The 20,313-nt window shown below is 36.3% G+C and overlaps 2 protein-coding genes and 1 long non-coding RNA gene across 13 annotated transcripts in view; 1 reads left to right on the forward strand and 2 right to left on the reverse strand.

Annotated features, from left to right (window-relative positions):
* Positions 1-1,025: 1,025 nt before the first annotated feature.
* On the reverse strand, positions 1,026-6,090 carry LOC101171793 (tripartite motif-containing protein 60-like). Its single transcript, XM_004083147.3, has one exon. It carries the CDS (start codon positions 3,952-3,954, stop codon positions 2,221-2,223), a length of 1,734 nt encoding a protein of 577 aa, XP_004083195.1. The 5' UTR covers positions 3,955-6,090; the 3' UTR covers positions 1,026-2,220.
* Positions 6,091-8,191: 2,101 nt separating this feature from the next.
* The window catches only part of LOC101162567 (ninjurin-2), a 55,669-nt gene continuing 43,547 nt past the window's right edge, over positions 8,192-20,313 (reverse strand). For 3 of the 11 annotated variants that reach the window (XM_011491102.2, XM_011491103.3, XM_011491100.3), the window contains 4 exons: positions 13,845-13,981; positions 13,388-13,467; positions 12,082-12,272; positions 10,061-10,174 (listed from right to left, as the gene is read on the reverse strand). In XM_011491102.2, the coding sequence (XP_011489404.1) occupies positions 12,103-12,272; positions 13,388-13,467; positions 13,845-13,981 (387 nt within the window). In that variant the 3' untranslated portion in view covers positions 10,061-10,174; positions 12,082-12,102. Of the gene's footprint in view, positions 9,497-9,696; positions 10,175-12,081; positions 12,273-12,373; positions 13,159-13,387; positions 13,468-13,844; positions 13,982-20,313 lie in introns of those variants that run through there. The other 8 variants (XR_911109.1, XR_911108.3, XR_911107.3 and 5 more) reach the window with 7 other exon arrangements.
* LOC110017632 lies at positions 13,990-18,315 on the forward strand. The gene is made up of 2 exons (XR_002293088.2): positions 13,990-15,300; positions 15,374-18,315. It is a non-coding gene; the product is annotated as an uncharacterized LOC110017632 (long non-coding RNA).

Here is a 20,313-nt window from a genome sequence, read left to right on the forward strand (position 1 = left end):
AAAAAACCCTGCATGGTGATGGAGTACATATAAAAAAATTTCAAGTATAATTTTGAACTAGTAAGTGTTTTTCCTTTATTGCCTTTTTAATGTTTGTGTGTGGTGTGTGTGTGTGGGTGTGTGTGGGTGTGTGTGTGTGTGTTTGAACCAAACAGCAAGAAAGTCCCAACTCAGTAAATGCTTGTATAAAAAAAAAAAGGTGCAGTCAAGTAAAACACATCTGCTGACTACTTTAGCTTCAAAGTTTGGTCTGAAATTCATTACAAACTTATAGCAACAAATCTGTCACTTGTGGGCTGCATCTTTAATATTTATTTTTTCTAAAATGTATTGTTAAAAATAGTTAGACGAAGGTAAAAGAGATCACAAAAGAACACAAATAAAAAAGGATTGGACTCTTAATAGCACGGCAAGAATTGTTTTAATGCTTAACAGATTACTTTCTTTTCCTTTGTCACCATTTAAACACCCAGTATGGTTAAGCAACAGCTGATTTTATTACACAATAAATCATCCAACTAAATAGAACTTGAGCAAAAGCATGGACAAACATTTTCCTGAAGAACAGCCAATGACCAAAAATAACCTTATTGTTTTTCTCATGGACAGGTTTTAAAACCATGAAAATAAATTGATGGTACATAAGGTTACTGCTTTAAGGGCCGCAGAAGGTTTGGCTACTGCTTTGACTAATTTTCACATTTAAGTTATTTCCATTATGCTATTTATGTTGCGCTAAGTTCATGTTTCACATTTCAATGTACAATAAAGTGTGGCAAACTCTGCAATTCCCTCCCTTTTGACCTCCGTAACAAAGACTCTTTACAAACGTTCAAATCAAAACTCATCTGTTTAATTCTGCCTTCTTGTTTTGATGGACTTTTGATTTTCTGTCAATTTCTGTTTATTGCGCTTTTAATGAATAGTTTTTACCTTTGTTTTTTACAGTATCCTTGGATTCCTTGTGAGGCTTTTTTAAATAAAATGGATTATCATTAATAAAGTGTTTATCTTCAACAATCAAAAGAGTCCAGGGTTTTATTGCTTTGTTTGTCTATGATATTGTGACATGAATACATGCGGACAATCGTTGACATAAAATAATGGCAATTGCATATCACTTTTACCTACACAGGATACACAGCCAAGTAATTTTCTTTCTCTTAGTACTTTATGTTTTACATTAAGTCCACATTGTGTAAAGGGCCCTGAAAAATGTGCGCATGCTCTTAGCTCTTTTCTGACTTTGAGCCCCTGCCCCACTATAATCATGTGCACGGTCCTGGTGTCAAGAAATAAAACACCAGTGACCCCAAAAATATTACTCTAGAATATATGTTGTTGCAAATCGCCTCTACAAAAGCTTGAAAGCACGGTTAAAAAAGCAAACATGTCCTATATTTCATAAAATACCTTCTAATATCTAAGTACGATTGGTCCTACTTGGATTGCTCCCCAGTGGAACCCATTAACATTATTTTTAGCAAGCATTTTAAAGCAGATTGAAACACAAGCATAAACATCTGCATGATATTACAACAAAAATACAATAGAAATCAGTTTTTAAAAATAACATCTGTCCAAATAAACTTCTTTACATTGATCAGTTGATATGTTTAGAAACTGACAAATCAGGAAAATTGGTGTTCAGTTGTGTTTTACTGTACAAAACATCCTTCTTTAATCCTAACTTTTGATTTCCTAATCACCTTTGGCAACTTTTCTTTATCCTCCTATTATTACTTCTTTTTCTGCGGATTGTTTTAGCCAGTTAAGCAATAATCAATATAGAAATGTTCAACTTTTGAAGAAATAAGTTATATATTTGGATTTAAAAAACATTTTTTTATTGCAAAATGTAAATGTAAATAATAATGAACGAAAAAAGAAACAAAGTCCCTTACTTTTTATTTCCCTTTTTTTAATCTAAATGTCTATGCTCTATTTTTTTAGATAGCACTACAGAGCCACCTACTGATCAAATGGAGACATTGCATCTTGAGTATCCTGTACAAAACTATTTCTCAGACCTCACACGAGAATCTGATGCTTTATGAAATCCCTTGTTCTACTTTTATTGGCAATAAATTTGGTTCCACCATCTCCTTCAAAAGCTCCAATATAATTGGTTTAATCATAGGTGCTTTAGTGTGCATAGCAAAGTAATGCATGACACTTATACATCAACTTTAGTCTTTAGACCAAGAGACCTGGCCTCCTTCACTCTACAGGAGTGATTGTGAGGCTGGGATTTGAAAGATCGTCAGAAAAACCAAAAATGGGGTACAGCTTTGGTCTGATAACCTGTGACGTGCCAGTCATAGCATAAAGGAGGGCTTTGAAGGATGAAGCCATCTCAGTGAAGCAGCATCCTTTGTAGGAGTACATCAAATACCTGGCCTCTACATCATAGAAGGAGACCTCCCCTTTCTCATAATCCACAAACACACCAATCACCTCTGGTGCCTGTTTTAGAAATAGGCGTATCTCATTCGGGTCAAAAACCTCATAGACGTTGCCGAATAGGAGACGAAAAGTCCAGACTCCATCCACAGTGGTTGGATAAGAAATGGGTTTCATGTTTATTGACTCTTTAGCCACTCCCAAGATAAAGTTCTGGTTCTTATTGACTCTAACTTCATAATAAAATCTACCCGAGGAAAAAGAGTTTGTTGAAAAGGCAATGGGCAGATTTTCAAATCTTTCACCAAATAAGGTGGACAAAACAAAACGGTCCTTGCGCAATGACAGCTGTTTCCCATCCCTAGATACCATGAGACTGATGTGACCACCAAAGGCGTTAAAAGTCAGATCCACAGCATTACACTGCTGGATCATCATCAGCTCATCCTGGGGAGGAATCCATACTTTTGGCATTGCCCCTCCATCACAGCCCTCAGATAAAAGTTGATGAAGAAGCCCTTCTATGTGATTGCTTAGTGTCTTCTTCATCTGAGAAGTGGATTTTTTCACCATCTCTCCATAGACTGGCTGGTTATTGTCCAAAGGCTCGATAGAATTGGACTGGATTGCTGCAGTTTGATTATAGCGCTGGTAACTCAATAAAAAGTGGAGATGGTCTTCAGTTTGCAGAAGCTGCTCCAGTTCACATCTTTTCCTCCTCATCTCTGCAGCTTCTTGATCCATCTTCGCAAAATATACATTGCCAATTGTGTCCACTCGTTTCTGCTTTTGCTTAATCAGTTCAATCACCTTTCCCTTGCCTTCTTGCACTTCAGTCACCAGACCAGTCAGAAACATTCCAATGTCTGCCATATCCTTCTCTGACGCCTTCTTCCTCTGTTGGAATGAGGTTTTCAGTTTGTTGACACTCCCAGCATTTTTGTTTTCCGTCGTCTTCATTTCGGAGATAGCATTTGTAAGCAGGGCTTTCTTTTCTCGGAAAGCTTTCTCACAAAGGATGACATGATGATTGGCGTGGCCATCTCTCCAGCACATCAAACAGACACACTCTTGATCTGTGCAGCAGAAGAGCTCCAGCATCTTGTCATGTTTTTTACACACTCTGTCACACAGGTTTGACAACGGATCGACCAGCTTGTGTTTTTTCAGACTCTGGTGAGGCTCCAGGTGAGTCTGACAGTATGAAGCTAAACACACCAAACACGTCTTGTGAGCTTTTATTTTGGTTTCTGTGCAGACATCACACGGAACGTCTCCTGCTTGAGCAATCTCCCCCTCACTCTTCACTTGGATGTGGCTGAAATGCTCCACCATGGCTCTGAACTCGGTGTTAACCAGGAATTTTGGCCTGGTATGGAACTTTGTCCTGCATAGGGGACACTGTATTTGACAACTGCTGTCCCAGTACTCTGTGATGCAACTCTTACAGTAGTTGTGTCCACATCGAGTTGAGACTGGCTCCTTAAATACATCGTGACAAATGGAGCACAGAAGTTGCTCTTCAGAAATGAGATTGATAGTTGATGCCATTTCTAGATAAAAGAGACAAATAATACAAGTTTAACTTTAAAGGTTAACTTTTCACTTTTATGTTATTATGACAAGAAGATCAGTTTGACTCATCAGATGCAGCAATCCTTTAATATGATTCAGGTTAGAGCTCAAAAATAGACTTGATTTCAAATTAAGAGGCCAACAGTCAACATACCCGACATCAATGTGTAGCTACCTGCCTTCTCTTCGGCACGCGGTGACAGAGACACCGGGGCGTGCGACAAAAGTAAAGGAGGCGGCCTCACAATGTATATCGACAAAGTGGTGAAAGCCTGGACGCTTCACCGTTAAAATATGGATCATATTATGGAGTTAATTTAAAAAGACTATTTGCTGCAGAGACTGCGAGCTTTTATCCATTAGTATTAGCTACCTCGGATTCTGGCTGTAGGGGAGGTAAAAATGCAGTACGTGAACTGCCCAACTCACAGTGACAGGACTATTGATTTGTTTAATGCCAACATCAAAGATGCCTATAAGGCCACACTCCCTCCCCGCCCTCGGCAAACGAGATCACATTTTGATCTCCTCACAGCCCACATATACACCTTCGATGAGGAAAGAACCTGCAATAAAACGGAGCGTGAGCAGGTGAACGCCTAATGCTGAGGGGGAGCTCAGGGATTGTTTTGGAAGAAATCACTGGAGAGTTCTACTTGATCACTATGGAGGAGGACGTTGAGGGAGCATCTCAATGCATAACAGACTATATTTGACTCTACTTGCTACATTTACAACATGAACTGCATGCACACAGCACTCAGTGAGAGATGTCTGAGGTGGCTTGGCCATGTCATGAGAATGGACGTATCCCCAAAGACCTCCTTTATGGCAAGCTAGTTACAGGCCATAGAACAAGAGGGCATCTAAAACTGCGCTTCAAAGATGTCTGCAAGATAGATGTGAGGCGGTGCTTTATCGACCCTGACTCAAGGGAAAGTCAAGCAGACGATCGCCCCATCTGGAGACTCGCGGTCAGGGAGGGTACAACAGACTCACAGGCTTGAGTGGAACAAGAATGCAGCACAAAAAATAACCAGGAGGAAGCAGCGGCAGCAGCGGCTGCAAGAGCCATCAGCCTTCACCTGTACCAAGTGTAGCAGGGACTGCACAGGGACTGTAGCAGGGACTGCACACTTGGTACAGGCACCGCTGTTCCCGGCGGTGTCGGTAGATCAAGGAGCTACACCATCGTCTCTCGAGACGGACGGCTGCAGACGACTTGCTACACTGTACCTATTCACAGTTGGATGGCTGGATGAAGGAGGTAGCACTGTGTGAATGCTTTTTTTTTATTTCTCCTGCGCCTCTAACCTGCTGCAAGAGAAGCTGATCAAGATGGCTGTGCAACCATTCTTGGTTTCCTAAATCATAGACTAACTAACAAACCCATACACATAGAGAGAGAAAGCGTGTAGATGGTGCAGACCTATAGTACATGGTTGTGTTGGATCACAAGCTGGACTGGACTATCAATACGGACCAGCTTTACAAAAAAGGGCCAGTCCAGGCTGTACTTTCTCCAGTGACTGCCCTCATTTGATATCTGCACAAAACTGCTGCACGTGTTTATCAGTCAGTGGTGGAGAGTGCTCTCCTCTATGCTGCTGTGTGCTGGTGCAGTGCCAGCAAGAAGAGCATCTGCAACGAGATGAATAAGAGGGCGAGCTCTGTGGTGGGACTGAAGTTGGCTCTTGTGCAGGAGGCGCCAGAGCAGAAAACTCTGACCAGGTTCAGGGCCATCATGAGGAATCCCTCACATCCCCTACATGAGGCCTTCACCAACAGGAGGAGTACATACAGCAATACACTGCTGTTCCAGCGCTGCTCCACAGACAGGTTGAAGAAATCTTTTGTTCCTCAGGCAATGCAACTCTCTGGCGTATCATCCAAGAAACAATTTCTTTTAATTCATTTAACCCACTGATTTTTAAATTATTTTATCTATTTATTTTTATCTATTCAATCTATTATTATTTTTTCAATCTATTGATTTTTAAACCATTGTCCTTTATTGTTTTTAATGTGTGAGTGTTTTGTGATCGTCAGAAGATGGCCATTTAAAAATGTCCTCAGGGCTTATTAAACTATCTATCTATCTATCTATCTATCTATCTATCTATCTATCTATCTATCTATCTATCTATCTATCTATCTATCTATCTATCTATCTATCTATCTATCTATCTATCTATCTATCTATCTATCTATCTATCTGTCTGTCTGTCTGTCTGTCTGTCTGTCTGTCTGTCTGTCTGTCTGTCTGTCTGTCTGTCTGTCTGTCTGTCTGTCTGTCTGTCTGTCTGTCTGTCTGTCTGTCTGTCTGTCTGTCTGTCTGTCTGTCTGTCTGTCTGTCTGTCTATCTATCTATCTATCTATCATACATACATACATACATACATACATACATACATACATACATACATACATACATACATACATACATACATACATACATACATACATACATACATACATACAATGTAATGTAAATTTTAACATTATAAATGGACAAAAACATGATGTAAATAAAAAGGAAAAGTAGCAATACGTCCTCAGTTACAGCAATTAACAAGGATTTCTTTGGAGAAGGTCAGTGACCTTTTTACTCACAAATGCTAAATACTTTAAGGATCACCTAATAAGGTGGTTTAATTAGAAGCTTGCAGAGGTTAATCTTTTTTAAAATAGATGGAAAAAAACCCAACCAAAATAAATAGAACTTTAAAAAAGGATAAGTTACAAACTGTCCTTTCTAATTTATTTAATAACCCTTTTACAGGTTTAAAGACATTACAATTTTTCTCAGTCGCTTTAGTACAATTCTCAGATCAGAATGAAATTCCCCAAACTATTTGTCCAATTTTGACATCATGATGTCACTTGTGCACTTCATATAAGCAGTTTCTCACTTCTTTGAACAAGTTGCAATTGCTTTAGTACATCCATGCAAATGATTATGTACAATTCTTTGCTCTTTGCTACATTATCAATTGTTTATGTAATGTTGATCAAAATGTATTATAGAGTTCACTGTGCAATAGTCTTACTCCTCAAAACACCTAGTCATTAGTTCATCGTATAAGTCATTAACTGCAAAATGGTTGACCAAGTTGTCATAATGTGACAAAGATATCTCGCTGCATTGCAAGAGAGGATATTTGCTGTGATGTGGATGAGAATTTGTGGCCTAACATACAGGAACGACAAGAGGTGTAGGAAGACCACACCAATTCCTACTGCACTGCCTGTACTGTTGGACAGAATATTGTCCTCCATTTTTTTCCCCTTTGTGTTACTGTTTGCAGTGGGTTTTTTCTATGTTGGTATGACATGGTCTGTCAACAAATTACAATATGAACAATAAAAGTGTAAATGTGAATCTTGTCCAATCTCTTGCAAACAAACAAAAAGGATGTAACTTACATTTTACAATAATTGTCATCCAAACTTTAGCCATAGTTTAAATCAGAACCTCCCTCTAAAGTACACAGTTATATTAACAACATGACTAAGTCATTTGACTGTCTTGTTCGTAGACAATGACACAAGGACTTGACATTCTGATGGCACTGACATGTTCAATGACATAAAGACTTAGTTTTGAGAGATGAACTAAAGATTTTGAGCAAGTTACAGGCTTTTGCAAGAAATCCAAAGGGTTTTGCTGTTTGTACAAATGGTTTTGAGAAATGCACACACGTATTTGCAAACTTCAATTCTGATCTGAGAATTGGACTACAGTGACTGAGAAAAACTGTAATAACTTCATAAGAAACAACAACATTAACAGTACTTTGGCAAAACAGAAGAGAAGAAGGAAGTTTAATGTTACCTTTTCATTGTGTTCACCAAACATAAATGAAAACAGGTTTTGCTTCAGCCTTTTCTTGAAATGAGAGCTCCTCCCATTGAATTGTCAGTACAGCTTATCTGTACTAAAAAATGTGGTGCATAAAATGTGGACAACATTTTTTATATGCTTAAATTCTTTTGGCATAAACTTCCCTTTACCTAAAAATAGCTTGGAAGCTTATAAATAAGAAAAAAAGGATTTTGACTATTTTGTTAAAGAGAAGCATAAGTAATATCTCAAGCAATAGCAAAGGAGAAATATAACCCAAGTTAAAAAAAAAATCTTTTATTTAGCTTGTACAACCTTTTTTTATTTTGTTTTACATACATTAAAAAAATGAATGAAAATTTTCCAAAATCTTTTTGAAGCTAAAACTGTAATTTATTGAATTTTCAGTGGGATTTGTGACAGTCAAAACTGGTTTAATGACTTTTGACAAAGCATACACAGATTTTTTAAACAGTAAAGAAAAAAGTTCTAACTGCATCTGCATAAAATATGACCTAAAGCTTAAAAAATAAAGCTTTTTTTTAAGAACTTTTCAAGCATGCCCTGACTTCATTATGTTATCCTATCACCTGAAAGTCATCTAGAAAGGGATGGTCCTAAACATGCTCTTTGTTTTTACTGAGTTATTTATTATTAATTCCTAATTAGTTTTACAAGCAAATTTTCTCTGTCTTGACCAATGTTGAGTTTGCTACCATGTCTGTTCAGCCTTATAGCAACCATTCCAGTAGTTTTGATCATCGCCTGCTTTCTGTTCTTTCAATTCTGCAATGTCTAAACTGTGTTTTTTTGCTCCATAACAGATGTTATGGAGCAAAAAAGATTCTGATTCTGATCAAGAATCTCCATCTTCATAATGTTCTTTTGCTTTTGCAATAACTGACTATTTCTAATAACTATTTCTTTTGTCTTATCTGCAGTTGTCACCGTACTAGATACAAGACTTTTTGATTTTGCACCGGAAACAGCAGATGGTGCAGTGAAATGGACTTGTCAGATAGAAACTGACGAAAATGTAACTGCTCCGGCTTCTGATAAAACATAAGTTTCGTTTCAGTTCATACTTTTGTTTCTCAGGAAATACAGCTCCCATTCACCCCACCTTTTTTGTAAAATGAGAATACAATCAAGCCTGACAACATTTTTTCATTCCAGCTTTCTTTCAAAAAATTAGGAGTTGGCACCAAAGACTTAATGGATCTCATGATCATAACAAAGCATTTTTTTTTAAGTTTTTAACAGAGGAAACCGTTACCTTTAAAAAGAGACAATTGTACTATAGTTGAGTCAATAAAGTTATTAAATCTTAGTCTAAATATGTACGAAAAAAATAAGAGAACAAACAATTTATACTTTGTCAGGGTAAAATTTGGGTGGCTAAAACATACTTTAGAGCATATTCAAGTCCAGGTTAACAGAAATAGGATCTGTTAAAGTCACAGAAGTAAGTGAAAGAATGACACGTTACATGTTGTGCGCCAACTTGTAATCAATGAATGCGCATCATGAGCCATGGGAAGTATCCCGTCCTCTGCATTCCAAAAGTACTGATGAAGCAGTTGAGGACGGTGGTGATGAAGACGATGATCGTCGTTACATTGTTAAGGTAGTCCAAACGCCTTTGAAGAGTGGAGTTGTTTAGGTCCCGACGCCCTGTGTTCCACATAAATATGTACCACAGAGAGAAAAAAAAGGGGGTTCAGACTATGCAAAGGTACGGGTTTAACCTAAATAAGCTTTTCTTAAGAAACATAATCATAAAAAAATGTATTTTTTTCCTTCTCACATTTGCTCTTTTTGAGCTTCCAAAATGAGAACCAACAAAAATTAGAGTTGAATATTTTGTCTGGCAATGACCTCCAAATCTTTAAATAACTTTAAATCTGTAAACACACCAAAATGTGTTCAAAAATAAAGTGTATAAAATTCCTAAACCCCATAAATTCATGAAACATTTGCAGAAGCACATACCATAAAGAAAATACTGTGTTTTTTAATAACAGAGGGTTAAATTTATTTTTTAGTAGGATTATTGTTTCACAATTTGCAATTTTCTTCAGCATAAAACCCAAAATAATGTATAAATATGAATTGTACGTATTGTAGCGGCCTAATTGAACCCGTGCAGGTAGTGTGCAGGAGTGTAATTTGGGTCTTGAAGGTGTCAGAAGTGGAGTCGTGCCAGCAGCCATCGGAAGAAGCCGGTCCTCTTGGATCCGAAGAAGCTGACAAAGAAGTTGATCACTGTGGTGACAAAGATGACGCCCGTGGTGACGTTGTTCAGGTAGTCGAGTCGCTTCTGATTGGACACCACGTTCAGGTCCCTGCGAGCTACAGCACAAACACACACAGGCACACAGGCAGACGCACTCAGATTCAAATGTTTTCAACACACACACTATTTTGTTTAAATTCATCTCAAAAATACATAACACACTTCTGCAAGACAATTAAATCCACCTGACTTATCTGTTTTATGTTTATATTGTGGTTTTACTTCATTACTGAACAGGAAACTTAAGCTTTTTGGTTGATAAACGTCAACGCTGTTTTAAATTGAAAAACTTTTAAATTAAATGATCAGTAGATATTCACAATCTTGCTGCAATCATAAAGTTCAACATTTGAGCCACAAAAGGAGCTTGATGTGAGATCACCATGAACGTCACCTGGTCTTCACACAATGCTAGTTTTATTTCTGAATTTAAAACTGTGTGACGTTAAAAGTTTTAAATGAAAGAATACCAACCGTCCTGTTTATAATGGCAATTCTTGTCAAACTGACTTGTTCAAGAAAATTATAAATATTAATACAGTATACTCATACTGTATCTATAATTGGGTTTTTAAATTTGAATTTTAAACAGTTTAAGAGTGTCTCAGCCAGCTGTGGCTCGCACTCTAAAAAATGGCAGCAAATACAGTAGATCTGGCAAATAAAAGAAAAAAAAAGTAATTTTTATTTTGATGCTTCTTTTTGAGGGTTTTTACAAAAACAGCAAAGAATTGAGGAATCCATGTAGCTGATTTGAGCCCTTTTAATATCTAGTTTTGGACAAATTATAGGGAATTATTGTTACTCAAGGAATGCAAACAAAAATATTTTTAAAAAGCTTTAATGTTAGGGGTGTGATGATTCATTATAGCAACAATTTGATTCATATCATAATTTGTGGTTGCTGATATCTTTTATAGTCGATATTGGTTCATTTTGAACAATCCCATTCACGGACCTAAAATCAATCCAGGACATCTTCAGCCAAAAACTCAACCAGTGTGACTCAGACATGAATACATGGGTACTGAACAGTGCAGGTGAAGTTTTCCACATTCCTTGTATTTCTTGCAACATAATCAAGTTTAAATCAAATACAGGTACAAACAAACAAGAACTAATGGTAAATCCATTCACATTTTAGTTTCTTAAAGTTCAGCCCACTGTGGTTTTTCCACAAATTTAACATTATTAAAACATTCTACCACAAAGTATAGTCACATGTCTTTTCAAAATTTAAAGTTTTTCCACACATTGGACTGGAATGATGGCTGGATGCTTTTTTGCTGACATCACATGTGTGTTGTACGCTGTGATGATTGATTTTACATTGTAGTAAAATAAACCCTCAATCCCAATGGTATTTTCCAATATCGATATAATCGATTTATTTCATTATGACACAATTTTTTAGAAAAATGGTATGGGTCATTTGGATTAACAACTTGCCCCAGAAAATCTAGTTGGATCGTAGGAATATAAATCGATTCATCGATTAAGTTAATTAATCGTTACACCCCTAATTATTGCAAATGAGAAAGTTACAAAAGAAATATTGCTTCAAATATAGATTCTGCATAATAAAAACTATGTTCAAGAACAGAGTAGCAGAAAAATCAAGAATTAAAGAACAAGTGCAAATCATTGTTTTACCTCAGAATTGCAAATTATCTTGGAAAAAAACAAATTGCAAATTTATTCTTTAGTTCAGACACCTGCTGGATTTTTGAGATATAGGTTTTCTGATTTGCTTCCAATGAATCAAGATTTTCATTATTGATACAAAAACAAAAGAGAAAGTAAGACCATAGATCCTAAATTTTCAGTCCCCAGGTGCTGCAACCGCCCCAAAAAATGTAAATGGTTCCATCTAGTGATGACAACAAGAATTACACCATTCCATAAAAGTGGGAAAAGAATTCCCTTTTTCTGGAAGTATTTATGAACATTAAGTGTGACATACTGTGCATCAGCTCTTTGTGTCTCATAGAATGAAGCGCTGAAGCAGCCATCGCAGGAAGCAGCTGCGCTGTGTGCCGAAGGCAGCTTTGATGATGTTTACAAGGAGAGTGAGGAAGACGATGCCGGTGATGACATTGTTCAAGAAGTCTAACCATCTTCGACAAGAAGGAAGGCGGGTCAGCTCAACACGAGCTGTTTTTGCACACACATTCACACATGCACACATGCACACATTCACACAACACAAACAGAAAACAGAGACATGCACCCATCCTGTTGTTTTTGTTGGTTCATTTCATTTCATTTTTTTTTTTTTTTTTGTAAAACACACACTCAAATCAGAGTGGTTTATTAGTAAGTGAATAGGGCAAAAGGTTACACCATTGACTGTATATGAGAAATGGACTGAGTGACCTCCCCCCCTGGCGTTCCAAACAGAAAATACCTGCAGGTTCCAAGAAACAGCTGTTACTCTGTCATTCTATTGGTCAGAATAACCATTCTTGCTCTGATACAATTTTTTAACATGTTCTTGCTAATCCAGGTATTTTTCTTTAGTGCAAGTTATTCAAATTATAAACTGGCCAATCAGATGGCTCAAAAAAAGTGTGTGATCTCACCTTTGAAACATCTGATAGGGGTGTGGACTAGGGGGTGTGGGCTTCCATCAAGCTCACTCCTGATTGGCAAGAGTGGTTGCCATAGAAATGCTGACTGATTCTGACCCATCACTTCTCACTGACATTGTTTGGCTCCAACGTGATGGCCTCTATTTAGCGAAAATGAATGGCGACTTAATTGACTTGGTTGGAGCTGTGGGTGACATCACACTCACTCAGTCCAGTTCTCCTATACGGTCAGTGGGTTACACCAATCTGTGTTTTATGTGTGTCATGGAAGATGACCTAAAAACTGTGAGGGTTTCAGAAGTGCATTCTGGGAAATAGGCCGGTTCGTTCCATGCCCATCACGGAGATGAAGAAGTTGGTGACAGAGATGAGGAAGATGATGACGGTTGTGATGTTGTTCAAACTGTCTAGTCGTTTCTGGTTGGCTTCTACGTTGATGTCTCGCCGGGCTGCAACACACATTTACAAACACGTTCCAACAATAACCACAAAACATTCAAAGAGTTTGTTCTCTTCTCAATATCGCCTCTTTTTCTCATGTTGCAGAAAAATCACATTTTCTGCTCACACTAACCATTATTAATAGGTGCATTAGTATGTTAATGTAAATTAGTCAACAGAAAAAAAAAATGAGTCACATAAAGCAGCTGTTTGTTTAGGTATTTTCCTAAAACTCACCAATTATGATAATCAGCACTCCAGCCACAATCTGAAGGGCCAGGGAGAAGGAAATGAGTGTCAGGACCGCAGCATAGTACCTGAGAATTAAAGAAAAAAAGCATGAAGTTAGGCTTTATATCATCTGTTGAACCAAAAAAAAAAGAAAGATTTGCAAACTGTGTCAAGAACAATATGCAAAAGAGCAAATATGTTTATTTATTTTTAGGAGTAACAATTGAACTATTTACTGGGGTATTTGAATGTATTTTCCTTTCAATTTTCATTACTAGTTATCCTATGTTTAATTTATCTTTGTATAGAGTCAAATTTCTGTTGTTTGTCTTGTTTTGTTATTGTATAATTTCTGCTTTGATTGCTTCAAATAAACCATGTCCAATGCAATTCAATTAATGATTTTTTACATATACCTTTAGAGGTTCCCCTCTAAAGATTTATTTTGTAAACTCTGCCTTACCTGTATCCAGCCCCCTGCTCAATGACAGTCTTCATGTGTGTGATGTTTGCCAGGAAGAGAGCAATGTCCAACATGCCTTCAGCTGCTGTCTTCTTGGTGGCATAAAGGTTCATGTTCAAGCTAGCGGCTGAACCTCCCTGAAAATGCATGAAAAAACGGCTTGTTTGTAGAATTTCTTTCATTAAAAAAGGATGATGTAAAATTAAAAAGCATTTAGGACTAGTAAGATTGCCACCTTATCGGCTTGAGGGGGAGGTTGAGGGTTTGGTGCAAACTGAGGCAAACACCCCTCGTTGGGACTCCCAATTGCATTGCATTTCTCATCAACATTTTTACTTATTACTCATTCCTCATGTCATTTTTGGGATAGAATAGTTAGACACTTTAGTTAGAGAGTATATAACCAATGAAAAAAAATACAAAGAAATGTAAACTAAGATGATCCATCATAGATATAAATTTTGAAAGTCAATAAAAAGCTTAAACAGATGAACAAATCTTAAACAGAAGTACTAAAACATCTTTAATATCAATAAATACAGCACAAAGAATTTGTAAAATCATAACATTTTAGGAGCAGAGTAACCCAAAGAGGGCAGCAAAGACTAATAACTACAGAAGAGAAAAGAGAAAAATACAACCAGCCTGACTTGTTAATGGACTATCATAAATACTACAACGTATACCAATTTTCATTGAAATAATATGTAGTTTTAAAGAGTTGTGTGTAAAGTGATATGTAAAAAAGTGTAAATGAGGTTGTGTGAGTTTTGCGTATGTGAATATGTGTATGTGAGGAGGAGGGTGGGGTTTGTCAAGAAACAGAAAGACACCAAAGAATATTGCATGCAGATTTAATTTGTGACTCATGGTGCATCCCTTTGTGTAACCATTATTTGACAAAGCAGGAACATCAGATTGCATACGAGTATTGCTGTATTTCAGAATGAGCTGTAAAACGATTTGGAAAAAATATAGCGCCAAGTATAAAAAGACATGACAACATTTGATGAATAACCCAAATTAATTATACCAAATCTTTTAAGACCAAGGGCACAAAATCTGGCACACGTCTGGACTCTATTATAGGTTCTATTCTTCTTCAACTTCAACAGTGTTTTTTTGACATTATTATTATTAGGAGGTGCATATCAAATCATCAATTGCTTACTGACACCTTCATTATGTTGTTACATCACTACATTGTCCACAAACATATTAATCAGTTTTTCTTTTGGTATAAATCCATTGACATTTCAGCTGCATCGTTTCAATTTTTTCAACACAGTTAGTAGTCTAATCAAAGACGCGTGACACATGCACACATTGCGACACTGTACAGGATGTAAACACAGTATTTTTGCCAACTTGGATCATGTGCTTCGCTATCTTCCTCATGCTCTTACGGTGGTTGCACCTCACCAAATACTACTCCCTTCCTGCCAGTGGAAGCACAGTTAAGTCTGCTCTTATATGTTTTGCTGGGTGAACTCGTAACAAAGTGGTTCCTTTTTCATATTTGTTTTTAGTGACTGTTTTGCGATTGTTGAAACAAAGATGTGGAGTGGTTGCTACAAAGACAAAAATGAGCAAAAACATGCCGTGTGTTTGAACAGAGGTAAGCTGACTACTTGGAATAATCTAAGATAAAAATACAGAGTTCTGTAGATGTTTCTCTAAAGTGCTGGTGCTTGCTTGGAGATTGTGCTTCTGACAGTTTTATGCTGGAAATCTTGATTTCATCCTCCCTACAGCTTACATTACAGCTCAGTTTGATCCAGCCCGGGTAATTCTCCAAGAAATCATTCAACAGTTCCAAGAAGTGAAGTACTATCAAAACACTATGAACACATGGAGCATGTCCTTTTGTGTGTTGTTTTCCAAAAAGAGGCAGGAAAAAGCCAAGACGTAAAAAAAAAAAAAAAAAGGAGTGTGAAAAGAGGTGGAGAGACAGAGGGCACAGTAAGGATACCCTTTTAAAAGAAAAGAGTCAACATTATAAGTGGAAAAAAATGGAGAAGGGGTTAGTTTTGTGAACAGGCATGTGTCCATTTCTTCCTCCTTTGGGAATATGTGGTCACACTTTATCAACATCAGCCTTGGGCATGAAGCCAAACGCACACATACACAAACACACCTACGCACACACCCACACACACACACACTCCACAACCAAAACACTGGAGTGAGCTGCAGTTTTGTAGGCCATGTGTGTTCATTTAGTGCCTTTCTAAAGGTCCTGACTGTGCTTTTCATGAATAAATCTGCACTTATCTTGTTTTATATAAATATCCGCATAAACTTGATATTTAATCTTTTGCTTAAAGACAGACAGAAAACACATGTCTATTACTCTGGTAAGATTCCATGGAAGTTGAGGATTAGAGGATAGAACTTCAGGATTTATAGTAGGTTTCAATACATTTGACCTGATTCTTGTGAAATCGAGAACATTGGCCTTTAGTCTTGGTAAAACTAAAAGGTCAAGCTTTTTTTTGTTTTCGTTTTTGGAAAAAAATATCTCGGTAATCGTGCAACAACAATTCTTTTGAGCTGCGTGAGACAACTTTAGTCCTGTCGGAGTGTAACCTAGGTGTCTGATCAGACTCTGACTTAAACCTGTTTTTTGTTTAATTTTGCTGTGAGATCAGGAAACAACCTTTCCTTCTAATACCGTTAGAGAACAAATTATGAAATCCACAAAAACTGCTATTATTGAAGTAAAAAAAAACTTGAAAAACTGAAAAGAAAAATGAATGTCTTGGCAAAACTGTAATACTTTTTTTTTAACTAAGTTAAAAGAAAACATGAAACAGCTGTCATGCAGATCATATTTACAGGTTTTTCTTGTTAGCTTTTTGCCTTAATGTTAACCCTTAAAACCAAAACATTGTTCAAAAAATGTTTTATTCTTAACACATAAAAACCCAGAAACATTAAAAAATGACCAAATAGAAGTGGTGAAAAATTAAAATCATTGTCTTGAAAATATTAAGTTATAGAATTAACAAATCTGTTTTGATGCTAAAAAACTTTGATGCTAAAAAACTTCAATCTGAACAAGAAAACCCTATGAACTATAATAAAATAAACATAACCAAAAACGCCAGATTCCTGTAATCAGTGTTTTGAAATGACCAGATGCAGAGGAAGTAATTGTGTTTATGTCTGTTACAAGTAAAAAAAATGCATGAAAAAAAAGTAAGAGTAAGTGTCAAGTGCCATGAATTTTCTCGATGTAATGACAAATATTATTCTAAAAGTAATTCATTCACATTTTATTTCATGACATTAACTGAAACAACAAGTCAGATTCCAAGTTTTCAACATGTACAGTATTTTTCTTTTGACAAAGAGCTGAGTGCAGACTGCTTCATGACACACAGAGGTCAACTTTCTCCATGGTGTTCATGCAGCATTTTTTTTTTCCTGGAAACCCAAAGTCCTGGTAAAATTCATTCCTAAAATTCACTCGTCCCCAGCTGTTGGCCACATCTCAGAAAGTACACAACTCCTAACTAAACAATGTGACTCCATATGCACACAGAGGCTCACACATAATGTGAGCTCACTCAAGTTTGGCGCATGCAAAAATACTTTAAACAGATGCAATGACATGCACACATAGGAGACCACATGGGAAGCCCCACTCATTGATATGACAGGAAGTGCTCCTCCCCTGGATTCCAATTGGTTAAAGTGATAGCCAATGAGAAGGGAAGTTGGAATAGGAGTGGAGTTTTTCTTTTTTTTTTTTCTTCTGTATCTTATTTTACAGTCTATCTCACTGCATGGCAATTTGATGTTATGTTTTTTTAAAATATATATTCCTTCTGCATTTTTTTCAGACCCTCTTTTTTGCCAAGAGGCGTAATCTTTCTCGTTGGATTTTTTTTATGTAACAGCCATTAAACCTGAGGCAGTGGGATGAAAATGGAAAAGCAGATGACATGAAGGAGGCAGTGACACAAAGAGATAGAGGCAGAGAGGCCATGACCAACACATGGTTTTGTTTTCTGTGTAATAAAAGCAATGAATGTTTCTTTTTTGGTTCCACTTGAATAAATGTGAGAGTGCATGCACAAAAAACATAACAAATTCATTATCCCAGTAACACCCATTGGTTTGTTTTCAGTGCCAAGGGAAAAATAAAAAAGACAGTTATTTGTTTTTGACAATTCTTTTTTAAGAAAGCTTCACTCACATAAAGTTATAATTGAATATTTGGATGAAATGACACTTTATAGAATTATTTAATTATGTTTATTTATATTATATTAAACTAACACATGCTCCTGTTTTATTTCTGGCCAATAAGATGCTGTCTTTATCAATTTTCAAATTCCTGAAAGAAAAAACAAAGTGAGCTTTGAAAATAGTAAATGTTAGCGAAACATCAATTTTTTAACATAAATGTTGTACCATAAGGCTACTCTGAATCTTCTTTCTATTTGAAAATAGCAAAAAAAAAAAAAAAAAAAAAAAAAACAAGGTGCATATTAGAAAATGTTCCGTCCTACATCTTGTTTGCACATGATGATGGGCGTATGAACTGAAGAAGCAGCTGTCTTGTATCTGATCACAGCATCAGGTTTAACCTGTCTCATTTGGCTCTGTTCCATAAGCTGTACAGCTGAAAACAAACACTTGAGAAAAAAGAAAAACCACTAACAGCAGTTTAATTTGACAAAGAATCCTTAGAGGCTATCATTGATGACAAACTACTTACAGTAACAGCATTAATCTTTTCCTGAGGTGTCCCCCAAGGGCTTGTTCTTGGACCACAATTATTTTCATTATGTCTCTTTTGATGTCTGTCTTTAAGGGTTTCTTATTTTTCTTTTTTTCATTATTTAATACTGATGTTTTTTTTCATCTCCTAACAGAGATATATTCAATCACGATTAAGGACAAAATAGTTGGGTGTAGTTTCTCAGCTAGGTTCCAAAAAACAAAAAAGAGAGCAAAGACGGCTTCTGAAAAATCCAAGATTTTTAATTTCTGTCTCTATGTTTGTGTTTGACATATTTTTCCTTAAAGGGCTTCAAGTGTAATATTGTAAGAAATATCAGAAGTCTTATTTTGGTTTTCTGTAAAATAGAATCCTGAGAATGCCAGACAAGAAACAGTCCTCATACTTTTTTTTCAATAAACATAAATTATGATGAAGGAGAGGAACTAACCACATCCTGTGGTTTCTAGGTTTGGAGTCTATTTTTACTGCAAAAAAACGTATATTTTATCGTAATTCTGCAACCTAACAGTTTTTACGACTTACAACTTTCTTGGGTCTCATGCGGGAAATGTAAAAACATGAAGACTCTTGAAAGGAATGCTTTGCTTATGCTGCTGATGTCTTTGTTCCTTTTATTTTCCCCCTAATAAGAAGGCATCTTAGACTGAATATTGTTTCAGTGAAAAGTGTAAAAAAAAAGTATACTCTCACCCTGAAACGCTTAATCTAAGTGTGAACCAGTCTACAAATTTGCTGGCTATTGCTTATTTTTTTACTTGGTTATTCCTATTCATGGTCATGGGTATGGTGGAGCCAATCTGGCAACTGTCAGGCGAAGGCAAGGTACGTCCTGGGCAGTTTGCCAGCACATTGCATGGACTGCATGGGCCAGTTATGATATGCAAAAACCAGGGACACCACAAACATAGCTAAAACTCTTACCAAAAGAGTCATGGGAAGAAAATACTGCTGCATTGCTGCTGGTAACCTGTTTTTTATTTTTATTTGGATCCACAGCAATCAAAGTTCAAAGCAAACACAATGCAGTTGAAGAAAACCTCACAAAATTATAACTCTGAGCAAAGCAGCAGCTTAAAGACATCTGGTGGTCATAGGAAATGTCAGTGTTATCACTACTTAAAAAAAGGATAAAAACAGCCACATTTGCAAAGTTTTTTTCATCTCTTTACACCACACACACTCCCTAACAAAAATTAGTTTGATTGTGAACGATATTTAACATTAAAACACTGTTTCTATCTAAAACAAAACAATTTGGACCCTATATACCTATATACCTTCCTTAAAAAACCTCATTACTTGGTTCATGTTTTGTATTAAAAACAATTGCAACGTCCATCATTTTTTATGTAGTGATCAATAAAAATATGTTAACAAACGTTCCAACAGAACATAATGTATGCAGCACTAAAAGCACTAAAAGCATTCATGTATAGTCTTTAGATGTAAATATCTAAAAATGTATTTTAAACATAGAGATATTCTTTTGTTATATTGGACAATATATATCTTATCCTTATCTTGCAAACTATGGAGGGGGGGGGTTTGAAAAAATAAAAATAAAAAACTGGCCATGTTGTGTTACAAATATGAAACTATGTCTTTGTTTCATTGTATTTCATGTATGTAACAATTCTCTTTTTGTTTGCAATAAGAAAAAATTGAAAAAAAAAGCATTTTAATAAACACTAAAAGTTCATGTGTTCAGATGAA

This window comes from Oryzias latipes, chromosome 23 (genome assembly GCF_002234675.1).
Source record: "Oryzias latipes chromosome 23, ASM223467v1".
Taxonomy (NCBI): domain Eukaryota; kingdom Metazoa; phylum Chordata; class Actinopteri; order Beloniformes; family Adrianichthyidae; genus Oryzias; species Oryzias latipes.